Source organism: Arachis stenosperma, chromosome 4 (genome assembly GCF_014773155.1).
Source record: "Arachis stenosperma cultivar V10309 chromosome 4, arast.V10309.gnm1.PFL2, whole genome shotgun sequence".
Classification (NCBI taxonomy): domain Eukaryota; kingdom Viridiplantae; phylum Streptophyta; class Magnoliopsida; order Fabales; family Fabaceae; genus Arachis; species Arachis stenosperma.
In genome coordinates, this window is record NC_080380.1 from 85260135 (window position 1) to 85272748 (window position 12614).

Below are 12614 nucleotides of genomic sequence, written 5' to 3' on the forward strand. Positions count from 1 at the left end.
ATGAGCGGATAATTTATACGCTTTTTGGCATTGTTTTTAGGTAGTTTTTAGTAAGTTCAAGCTAATTTTAGGGATGTTTTCATTAGTTTTTATGTTAAATTTACATTTCTGAACTTTACTATGAGTTTGTGTGTTTTTCTGTGATTTCAGGTAATTTCTGGCTGAAATTGAGGGACTCGAGCAAAACTCTGAAAAAAGGCTGACAAAAGGACTGCTGATGCTGTTGGAATCTAACCTCCCTGCACTCAAAATGGATTTTCTGGAGCTAAAGAACTCCAAATGGTGCACTCTCAATGGCGTTGGAAAGTAGACATCCAGAGCTTTCCAGAAATCTATAATAGTTTATACTTTATTCGGGAATTGACGACGTAAAGTGGCGCTCAACGTCAAGTACATGCTGCTGTCTGGAGTCAAATGCCAGAAACACGTCACAACCCGGAGTTGAACGCCAGAAACACGCTATAACTCGGCGTTCAACTCCAACGGAAGCCTTAGCTCGTGGATAGATCAAGCTCAGCCCAAACACACACCAAGTGAGCCCCAGAAGTGAATTTATGCATCAATTACTTACCTCTGTAAACCCTAGTAGCTAGTTTAGTATAAATAAGACTTTTTACTAGTGTATTAGTCGTCTTTTGACCACGTTTCATCTTTGGTCTCAGTTTTGTTTTATTCTTCATATTAAGAGACTATTGATCATGTTTTGGGGGGCTGGCCATTCGGCCATGCCTGAACCTTTCACTTATGTATTTTCAATGGTGGAGTTTCTACACACCATAGATTAAGGGTGTGGAGCTCTGCTGTACCTCAAGTTTTAATGCAATTACTATTATTTTCTATCCAATTCTCTTTATTCCTCTTCTAAGATATTCGTTGCACTTCAACTTGATGAATGTGATGATCCGTGACACTCATCATCATTCTCACCTATGAACGCGCGTGATTGACAACCACTTCCGTTCTACCTTAGGCCGGGCGCATATCTCTTAGATTCCTTAAACAGAATCTTCGTGGTATAAGCTAGATTGATGGCGGCATTCATGAGAATCCGGAAAGTCTAAACCTTGTCTGTGGTATTTCGAGTAGGATTCTGGGATTGAATGACTATGACGAGCTTCAAACTCCTGAAGGTTGGGCGTTAGTGACAGACGCAAAAGAATCAAGGGATTCTACTCCAACCTGATTGAGAATCGACAGATGATTAGCCGTGCTGTGACAGAGCATTTGGACCTTTTTCACTGAGAGGATGGGATGTAGCCATTGACAACGGTGATGCCCTACATACAGCTTGCCATGGAAAGGAGTAAGAAGGATTGAAGGAAAAAGTAGGAAAGTAGAAAAAGAAAGGGCACAGTATCTCCATACGCTTATCTGAAATTCCCACTATTAATTTACATAAGTATTTCTATCCCTTTATTTTATTTATCTTTTAAATATCTAATCCAATTACATTTGACTCTACCTGACTGGGATTTACAAGATGACCATAGCTTGCTTCATACCAATAATCTCTGTGGAATCGACCCTTACTCACATAAGGTTTATTACTTGGACGACCCAGTACACTTGCTGGTTAGTTGTGCGAAGTTGTGAACCATGGCATTGACACCAAGTTTTTGGCGCCATTGCCAGGGAAAGAAAAAGCAATGAATTTTACAAAATGCAATAACATATGAATCACAATTTCGTGCACCAAGTTTTTGGCGCCGTTGCCGGGGATTGTTCGAGTATGGACAACTGACGGTTCATCTTGTTGCTCAGATTAGGTAATTTTCTTTTCAAAAATTTTTCAAAAATCTTTTTCAAAATTTTTCTTTTCTTTTTCGTTTTTCAAAACTTTGTTTTCAAAAAAAAAATTAATAAAAATCCAAAAAAAAATTAGAAAATCATAAAAACCAAAAATATTGTTTTTCTTGTTTGATTCCTGAGTCAATTTTTAAGTTTGGTGTCAATTGCATGTTTTAAAAATTTTACTTGCATTTTTCGAAAATTCCATGCATTCATAGTGTTCTTCATGATCTTCAAGTTGTTCTTGACAAGTCTTCTTGTTTGATCTTGATGTTTTCTTGCTTTGTATTGTTTGTTGTTTTTCATATGCATTTTTCGTTTGTTAGAGTCCATGCATTAAAGATTTCTAAGTTTGGTGTCTTGCATGTTTTCTTTGCATCAAAAATTTTCAAAAATATGTTTTTGATGTTCATCATGATCTTCAAAGTGTTCTTGGTATTCATCTTGACATTCATAGTATTCTTGCATGCATTGATCAGGGTAAAATTTGTCTCTCAACAAATTCCCATTCGGCAAGTGTACCAAATTTGTCGTCAAGTAAAAACTCACAATAGAGTGAGGTCGAATCCCACAGGGATTGATTGATCAAGCAACTTTAATTAGAGGAATAATCTAGTTGAGCAAATCCATGAATAGAGTTCATAATTGCAGAAATTAAAATGGCAGAAAACTGAAAGTAAATAGCAGAATTGTAAATGGGAATGGGGGAATTGCTCATAAAAATAAATTGCAGAAAATAAAGAGAATGGGTAAGATCAAAAATGGGGAGTTCATTGGGCTTAGGAGATGTTGCATTCTCCGGATCAATTTCGTTTTCATTTCTTCCTCAATCAATGTACTCATTGATCTCCTTGGCAATCTTAAGTGATTGAATCACAATTTCTTGCAATTCAATCTCTCAAATCTTGATCAATAGCCAATTCCTTGGTCAATTGCTCATGAGAAGAGATGAAGTGTGGTCACTGATTATACCACATGCACTTCCCAAATCAAATGTTTAGAGGGTTATAGCCACATACCCATCCACACTCAATTTGGTCCAGCATGAGAAAGCATTTCTAGCTAATCTCTTCATTCCTCTTTCAAGGATCCGAAGAGATCCATGTTTGAATAGCCTATTTTCCAAGATAACTATCCAATTGGATGAGGATCGAAAGCTTTCAAGTAAAATCAAAAGGAAAGATAGAAGAAGAATAAGAAAATTAGTATTGATCCATCAAATTACAACAGAGCTCCCTCACTAAATGAAGGGTTTTAGTTGTTCATAGCTCTAGAAATCAAAATCCAAGATGGAGAATACATGATAAAGCTAGAAGTACAAAGAAAGTAAATACAGAGAGTAGTTCTCTGTCCTAGCTCCTTCAAAAAGCTCCCTCTCTCTTTCAAAACTACTCCTATATATACTACTCTTCTCAGCTTCTAGTTAGCTCTTCAAGTCTTGGGCCTCTGGATCTTTGAGTTTAAACCAGTTCCTTTCTTCAATTGGGCTTGGCTTACTTGCAGAGAGATAGTGTGAAGTGGGCATAGACTTTAGCTCAAGACGTTAGGGGTTTTTATCATTTAGTGAGAATACAAGTTCGAGAACGTTAGTGACACTTAACATTGTCACTAACGTTGCCATGCACCCCTTTGCCTCACGTTAAAGCCCACATTAACTGGGTTAACGTGGCTTTTAACATTGCCTTGTTAGCCTTCGAGAACGTTAGTGACATTCAACATTGTCACTAACGTTCAAGTGTGCCCCTTCTTGCTTCACGTTAAAGCTCACGTTAACTAGGTTAACGTGGCTTCTAACGTGGCTTTTGCCAACCTTCGAGAACGTTAGTGACACTCAACATTGTCACTAACGTTCAAGTGTGCCCCTAGGTCTCACGTTAGAGTCCACGTTAACTAGGTTAACGTGGCTTCTAACGTGGCCATTCTTAGCCATCCCAACGTTAGTGACAATGTTGAGTGTCACTAACGTTGGCTCATTCTTCATTCCTCATCGTTAGCTTCCACGTTAACCAAGTTAACGTGGGGTCAACGTGGCTCTTGGGGGTTGTGTGGTTGCTCCAACGTTAGTGACAATGTTGAGTGTCACTAACATTTTCGACAACTTTCCATCTCTTACGTTAGCTCCCACGTTAACCAAGTTAACGTGGGAGTTAACGTGGCTCTTTGCACCTTAGGCCAACGTTAGTGACAATGTTGAGTGTCACTAACGTTGGCTTCTCTTCCCTCTTTAATGTTAGAGGCCACGTTAACCTAGTTAACGTGGCTTCTAACGTGGCCATTTGTGATCTTGCCAACGTTAGTGGCAATGTTGAGTGTCACTAACGTTGGCTCTACTTCCCTTCTCCACGTTAGAGTTCACGTTAACTTAATTAACGTGACTCTTTAACGTGGGCATTGATGGCTTTTGAGAGTGTTTTTGGCAATTACTTTTCTCCTTAACTTTGCAAGTTACCTCCCATTCCTTGCTTCCTTTGGTCCTGAAATCAAGCAATAGAGTGCATCAAAGTTCTAGTCCAAGTCATGGGTAATGCAATATACAATTTTGTCATTAAAATCATGCAAAATCCTCATGAAACAATGTAAAATACACAATGTATGCTTGAATTAAGGTCTGAGTGAATATCTGCCCAAAACTAACTTATTTCCTAAGAAAATGCATGAAATTACCTAAAAACAGTAAAGAAAAGGTCAGTGAAACTGGCCAAAATGCGCTGGCATCACAACACCAAACTTAAAGCTTGCTTGTCCCTAAGCAAGTACTGGAATAAGAGAATGATGAATGGAATCTCCAGAGAAATGAGTCATTCTTGTGGAAGTCATATTACTGATTTTATGGTGGTTTCATGCATGGCAACTTAGGTTCATTCCACTACTGGCTTTCAGACCTTTATCATCTCCTAAAATACTCACTTTGTTATATCCCATGAGACCTTTATTTATTGATCCTTTTTTTTGTTATTTTAAGGGCTGTTTGTGTTATTTAGGCTAAGTGTTTTGTAAGGGGGCAACTCTTTAGGATAAGCTTTCAGCCAACACTCCCGAACCAGTTGGTTCAAGGTGCTAGGTGTTGAAGCACCCCTAAGGACTTACTTACTCAAGTCTCTCCCCCATACATTCACACCACAGGCATATAGTTTATTTATTTTCTTTCCTTCGGACCTTGGTGTCCAGCACCTCTTTGGGTTACTAAATGCTCTGTGGTGAGGGTTACTCTTGATAGTGGATTTTCAGCTGATAATCCCGGGTTAGTTAACCCAAGTTACCAGGTGATGAAGCACCCCAAAGAGCTTATTCATCCAAGTAGATCCCTCACACAGGAGCACCACAGACACATGTCTTAGGGTAAACCATTGGTGCCTAGCCTTATTGCTTACTTTTTTTCTTTTGTTTTTCACTTCCCTTGTTCTTTCCCTTTTCTCTTATTAGGATCTTGTTGTTATCTTAGTCTCATGGGTATATCAAAAGTAAAGCATTCAGGATAGATAGTTGTCATCCTAACCTTGTGGTTGAACCAACTTAGCTAACTTATGACTTCCCCCAAAGATTCATGAATGCACTTCCACATTATGAACTCCTTTCTGGTCTTTTGTAAACATAGACATTCTCTTCTTCATACAAATAGACAAGCTTACAAGTAAATAAGGGAAAGATGCAGTGACACTTAAACCAGAATCACAGACCATGCTCAACAACAAGGTAGAATAAAAAAAATTGTTTAGGCCTCACTGGTAATCATTAATCAAGATTGCATTTGAGCTTCCAATGTTCGAACTGTAAATATATGGAATTAAGTGACAATACGACCTTCAGGTGATAACTTCTAATCGCCTTCTTTTCGTTCTCCTCTTGCTCTTTGCTTCCTTGAGCGAGGGTGCACCATAGGGTTCCTGTAAAGTTATTGGAAGTTGCTTGTTCCCAAAGCACTTGAGGAATAATTAGCTTGCATGTGCTTGTGTCTTATGAACTTGATTTGGTGTGTGAACACTAAACTTAGTTCCTTGTTTAGTACATAATCTTGCACATATGCCGACAACTCATATCTCGTTGTTAACAGAACAATGATTATCTAAAGTCTAACTACATCTAAGTGGTTTCCCTCAATTGGTTAGAGCTAGCAATGTGTTTTGGGAGCAGGTGTAATTCTAACTAAATGTCCTTTTGGTGGAATACCAAACTTAGAATTACACTGTCTCTTTTGATTGTTCTGGTGTGAAATACCAAACTTAGCTCCTTGCAATACAGGGGAGACAACTTGTGATTTTTATTGAAATGAAGATGAAAATGACTACCTGAGGTTGGGTTGCCTCCCAACAAAGCGCTTTTTTTTATCGTCGCTAGTTCGACGAGTCCTCACTCACTTGAGATGGTATTTCATTCTGGGGTTTTCCCCCATGTTACCCAGATAATGCTTGAGTCTTTGTCCATTCACTGTAAAAGTCCTTTCTGACCCTTCATCCATGACTTCTATATGCCCGTACGGCGAGACCTTTGTGACAAGAAAGGGCCCGGACCACCTTGATTTGAGTTTTCCTGGGAACAGCCTTAGTTTGGAATTGTATAGGAGCACTCGCTGCCCCTTTTCGAAACTTCTGGGTGCAAGATGTGAGTCATGTCTTCTCTTTGCCTTCTCCTTGTACATCTTGGTATTCTCATAGGCTTGTGACCTGAATTCCTCCATCTCTTGCAGCTGCAAGATTCTCTTTGCACCAGCAGCAATGCTATCAAAATTTAGTATCTTGATAGCCCATAAAGCTTTGTGTTCTAGCTCCAGTGGTAAGTGACAGGCTTTACCGTACACCAGCTGATATGGGGACATTCCAAGTGGTGTTTTGAATGCTGTTCTGTATGCCCAAAGAGCATCATCCAGCTTCTTTAACCAATCGTCCAATCCTTTCTTGATGCACCCACAGTCTTTTCCAAAATTCTCTTTAGTTCTCTATTGCAGATCTCAGTTTGTCCATTTGTTTGGGGGTGGTAAGGTGTGGCTACCTTGTGTTTTACCCCATATCGTAGGAGAAGGGCCTCTAATGGTCTGTTACAAAAATGGCTCCCTCCATCACTGATGAGGGCTCTTGGGACTCCAAACCGGCTAAAAATATTCTTCCTGAGGAAGTTCATAACCACCTTGTTGTCATTTGTTGGAGTTGCAATTGCCTCCACCCACTTGGAGACATAATCCACAGCTACTAAGATGTACTTGTTTGCATATGAAGTTGGAAATGGCCCCATGAAATCTATTCCCCACACATCAAACAGTTCCAGCTCTAGAATGAAATTTTATGGCATGGCATTTCTTTTGGGCAAATTTTCCGCTTTTTGGCATTCGTTGCAACTTTTTACCAGTTCCTTGGCGTCCTTGAAAAGGGTTGGCCAAAAGAACCCACTTTGTAGAACCTTTGCTGCAGTTCTGTCCCCTCCAAAATGGCCTCCATAACTTGAGCTGTGGCAATTCCATAGCACCTCTCGTCCTTCTTCTTCCAAAACACATCTTCTGAGGACTCCATCTGAACACTTCTTGAAGAGATATGGCTCATCCCAGACAAAGTATTTTGCATCATTCATGAGCTTTCTTTTCTGATGTTTATGTATCTCTGGTGGTAAAGCCCCAGTTGCCTTGAAGTTGGTTATGTCTGCAAACCATGGAGCCTTGTGAACTATCATCAACTGCTCATCAGGGAAGAGCTCGTTCACTTGAGTATCATGTCCCCCACCTTCATCCTGAGGGATTCTGGAGAGGTGATCTGCTACCTTGTTCTCCACTCCTTTCTTGTCTCTGATTTCAATATCAAATTCCTACAACAATAAGATCCATCTTATTAGTCTTGGTTTTGATTCCTGCTTAGCAAACAAATATTTAAGTGCTGTGTGATCTGTGAAAACAATCACTTTTGCACCAATGAGGTATGGTCTAAACTTGTCAAATGCGAATACTATTGCCAGCAGTTCCTTTTCGGTTGTGGTATAATTTCTTTGAGCATCATTAAGGACCTTGCTGGCATAGTATATCACATGGACTGAGCTATCTTTCCTCTGTCCTAACACTGCCCCTATTGCATAATCAGATGCATCACACATTAGTTCAAAAGGTAAGTTCCAATCAGGTAGGGAGATGATATGTGCAGAGGATAGCCTCATTTTCAAGTTCTCAAAAGCCAACATGCATGTTTCATCGAAGACAAATGGTGTGTCAGCTACAAGGAGATTGCTTAAGGGCTTTGCTATCTTTGAAAAATCCTTAATAAACCTTCTGTAAAAACCTGCATGCCCTAAAAAGCTCCTAATTCCCTTGACATCATCGGGTGGAGGAAGTTTTTCAATAATTTCCACTTTAGCTCTGTCCACCTCAATACCCTGGTTAGAAACCTTATGACCAAGCACTATTCCTCCTGTCACCATGAAGTGACATTTTTCCCAGTTCAAAACCAGATTGGTCTCTTGACATCTCTTCAATACCAGGGCTAGGTGATGTAGGCAACTAGGAAAAGAATCTCCAAAAACTGAGAAATCATCCATAAAAACTTCAATGAATTTCTCTATCATGTCTGAGAAGATGGAAAGCATGTAGCGTTGGAACGTTGCAGGTGCATTACATAGTCCAAATGGCATGCGCCTATAGGCAAACACTCCATATGGGCATGTGAAGGAGGTTTTCTCTTGGTCTCTAGGATCAACCACTATTTGGTTATATCCTGAATAGCCATCGAGAAAACAATAAAATGCATGGCCTGCAAGCCGTTCCAACATCTGGTCCATGAATGGAAGCGGGAAATGATCTTTTCGTGTAGCTTCATTGAGTTTTCTGTAGTCTATGCACATCCGCCATCCAGTGACGGTCCTTGTAGGAATTAATTTGTTCCTCTCATTTGGAACTACAGTTATTCCTCCCTTCTTTGGGACAACATGTACAGGGCTGACCCATGGGCTGTCTGAGATAGGGTATATCACCCCTCTCTACCATAACTTCATAACCTCTTTCTGCACCACCTCTTTCATAATTGGGTTCAGCCTCTTTTAAGATTGAATGGATGATTTGGCATCTTCTTCTAGCAGTATCTTGTGCATGCATATGGCTGAGCTTATTCCTTTCAGGTCAGCAAGAGTCCATCCAATGGCATCCTTGTGCCTCCGCAGTACCTTGAGTAGTTCATCCTCTTGATCCTGGTTGAGGGATGAGCTTATGATTACTGGGTAACTTCCGTTTTTCCCCAAATATGCATATTTGAGAGTAAGTGGCAGTGCTTTGAGCTCAAGCTTTGGTGCCTCTGACTTTTGATTTTCCACCTTGGGCGCTTCTTGTGTATGAATTTCTGTTGCTGCAACCTCTTCACTTGATTCATATTCCTCCCCTACTACCCTCTCTGGCTCTTCAGGTTCTTCTTCCTCAAAGTCCTCATGTACTTCTTCCTCAAGCGCATCTAACCTCATGCATTCCCCGAATTGCTCTGGTGGGTAACTCATGGCCTTGAATACGTTGAAGGTCATCTCTTCATTGTGTAATCTCAAGGTGAGGTCACCTTTTTGGACGTCAATGACAGCTCCTGCAGTGGCCAAGAAGGGCCTCCCTAGGATAATGGAAGCCTTGGGTTCCTCTTGCATATCCAGGACCACAAAATCTGCTGGGAATATGAACTCTCCCACCATTACCAACAAATCCTCTACTATGCCGTGAGGGAACTTGAATGATCGGTCTGCCAATTGTAGGGCCATCTTTGTTGGTTTAGCCTCTTCGATATTCATTTTCCTCATCATAGCTACTGACATCAAATTGATGCTGGCTCCTAGGTCACAAAGAGCCTTCTCTACCGTGATCTCACCTATGACACAGGGGATCTGAAAACTCCCTGGATCCTTCAATTTCTGGGGTAATTTGTGATGAATGATACACTGCATTCTTCGGTCAGTATCACAGTTTCGTTGTTCTTCCAACTTCTCTTCTTAGTCATGAGCTCCTTTAAGAACTTGGCATAGAGAGGCATTTGTTCTATTGCTTCAGCAAAGGGTATGTTGATTTGTAGCTTTTTGAAGATTTCTAAAAATCTCAAAAATTGGTTGTCATCCCCCTTTTTCTTCAATTGTTGAGGGTATGGAACTCTCGGGACATCCGGCTTCAGTTTCCCTTCTTCTTTTTGACTTTTAGAAGTTGGGCTCTGATCTCCATCTTGCCTTTCTCCTTTGTCAATTGACTCTTCTTCTAGTTTCTTCTGGTCAAATCCCTTCAGTTCCTTCCCACTTCTTAGAGTGATAGCTTGACACTCCTCCTTTTTACTTCTGTTGTTGCTGGAAGTCCGATTGAATAGGTAACCAACTTGTGTTTCCAGCTTCTCAATGGCAGCATCTTGGTTCTGCATATTTGACTGCACTTCCTCTCGGAATGCTTTACTATCTTGGATGTCTCTGCATATACTCTCCAGTAAGGTTTCAATCTTAGAGATTCTGTCATCAAATGATGGTATTTTGGGGGTAGAGGTAGAAGAGTGAGATGTATTGCTGTGGTTTTGTTGGTATGTCCTCTGTGTGAATTGTTGGGGAGCTGTGTTGTTGGGGTTGTGACGTCTCTGATCTTGGCCTTGGTCTTGTTGATTCCCCCACCCAAAGTTTGGGTGATTCCTCCATCTAGGGTTGTAGGTCTTGGAGTATGGATCATGGTTGTATCTAGGTGAATTCCCAATGTAGTTGGCTTGCTCCTGAGTGCCTTGTTCCTCTTCACTTGCTTCCTCTTGAGTTGAAGTGGTGATTGCTGCCACTTAACTTCTCTCCATCTTCTTGGTGAGGTCAGCTAGCTGCTTGGTGATGACCTTGTTTTGAGCAAGCAGAGCATCTACATTGTTCAGCTCCATTACCCCTCTAGTGTTCCCTCTTTCGGAAGCATAGAAGTAGTCATTCTCAGCTACAGTTTCAATGACATCTATGGCTTCTTCGATGGTCTTCTTCTTGTTCAAAGAACCTCCGGATGAATGGTCTACGGCCTTCTTAGATTCATATGACAGTCCTTCATAGAAGATGTGCAGCTGCACCCATTCATTGAACATATCAGATGGACATCTCCTTGTTAGGTCTTTAAACCTCTCCCATGCTTCATATAGAGTCTCACCATCTTGTTGCCTGAAAGTTTGGATCTCAGCTCTCAGCCGATTGACTCGTTGAGGAGGGTAAAATCTTGCCAAGAATCTGTTCATAACATCATCCCAAGTTGTCAAGCTATCCTTTGGAAAAGACTCCAACCACTTGGTTGCCTTGTCTCTGAGAGAGAATAGGAACAACAATAGTTTATAGACGTCTGGTTAAACGCCATTGGACTTCACTGTGTCACATATTCTCAGAAATGTGTTTAAGTGTTGGTTGGGGTCTTCTTGAACACCTCCTCCGAACGAGCAATTGTTCTGAACGAGAGTGATGAGCTGTGGCTTTAGTTCAAAGTTGTTGGCATGGATGGTTGGTTTTTGGATGCTACTTCCGCAGTTCCCTGGGTTTGGGTTAATGTAAGAGCCCAAGACTCTTCTATCTTCCCCACCAGGATTTGCTCTATCTCCTCCACCATGGTTGTGCACCTCTTCCTCACGATGGTCCTCCATGGTTGTTTCAAAGTATTCTTCAAAGTGTTCCTCTTCTTCTTTAGCACCCACTACACGTTTTTCTTTTGCCTCCCTTTTTAATCTTAAGAAGGTTCTCTCAGGTTCAGAATCAAAGGAAGTTGAAGCTCCGCTTCTTCTCCCTATCATACAACCAACAGATTACAAGCAAGAAAAGCAATGCAGAAAGTATCTTGTTAGAATAACTTGTTAGTGTCAGTGATGCAATATATCAAACAGTTAGTGGGTTAGTGAACTGAATTGTAAATAGCAAAGAAAAACTCAGAAATAGGGGAGGGGAAGAATTAAACTAAGACAGAAAGCAAATTAACCAAACAGAAAATTAAATCAAACAAAATACAAATGCTCAATCTAGTGATCCTCTAATGTAATCATTGTCGATGCACAATCAATCCCCGGCAACGGCGCCATAAACTTGATCGGGGTAAAATTTGTCTCTCAACAAATTCCCATTCGGCAAGTGTACCGAATTTGTCGTCAAGTAAAAACTCACAATAGAGTGAGGTTGAATCCTATAGGGATTGATTGATCAAGCAACTTTAATTAGAGGAATAATCTAGTTGAGTGAATCCATGAATAGAGTTGATAATTGCAGAAATTAAAATGGCAGAAAACTAAATGACTGAAAGTAAATAGCAGAATTGTAAATGGGAATGGGGGAATTGCTCATAAAAATAAATTGCAAAAAATAAAGAGAATGGGTAAGATCAAAAATGGGGAGTTCATTGGGCTTAGGAGATGTTGCATTCTCCGGATCAATTTCGTTTTCATCTCTTCCTCAATCAATGCACTCATTGATCTCCTTGGCAATCTTAAGTGATTGAATCACAATTTCTTGCAATTCAATCTCTCAAATCTTGATCAATAGCCAATTCCTTGGTCAATTGCTCATGAGAAGAGATGAAGTGTGGTCACTGATTATACCACATGCACTTCCCAAATCAAATGTTTAGAGGGTTATAGCCACATACCCATCCACACTCAATTTGGTCCAGCATGAGAAAGCATTTCTAGCTAATCTCTTCATTCCTCTTTCAAGGATCCGAAGAGATCCATGTTTGAATAGCCTCTTTTCCAAGATAACTATCCAATTGGATGAGGATCGAAAGCTTTCAAGTAAAATCAAAAGGAAAGATAGAAGAAGAATAAGAAAATTAGTATTGATCCATCAAATTACAACAGAGCTCCCTCACCCAATGAAGGGTTTTAGTTGTTCATAGCTCTAGAAATCAAAATCCA

General features: G+C 40.3%; 1 protein-coding gene and 1 non-coding gene across 2 annotated transcripts; one reads left to right on the forward strand and one right to left on the reverse strand.

Moving 5' to 3' along the window:
* Positions 1–6139: 6139 nt before the first annotated feature.
* LOC130975165 (uncharacterized) lies at positions 6140–8325 on the reverse strand. Its single transcript, XM_057899991.1, has 4 exons — positions 7672–8325; positions 7170–7578; positions 6787–7019; positions 6140–6679 (listed from the first exon to the last, which is right to left on the reverse strand). Exons 1-4 carry the CDS (start codon positions 8323–8325, stop codon positions 6140–6142), a joined length of 1836 nt encoding a protein of 611 aa, XP_057755974.1.
* Positions 8326–10809: 2484 nt separating this feature from the next.
* LOC130978406 (small nucleolar RNA R71) lies at positions 10810–10915 on the forward strand. Its single transcript, XR_009086052.1, has one exon. It is a non-coding gene; the product is annotated as a small nucleolar RNA R71 (small nucleolar RNA).
* Positions 10916–12614: the final 1699 nt, after the last annotated feature.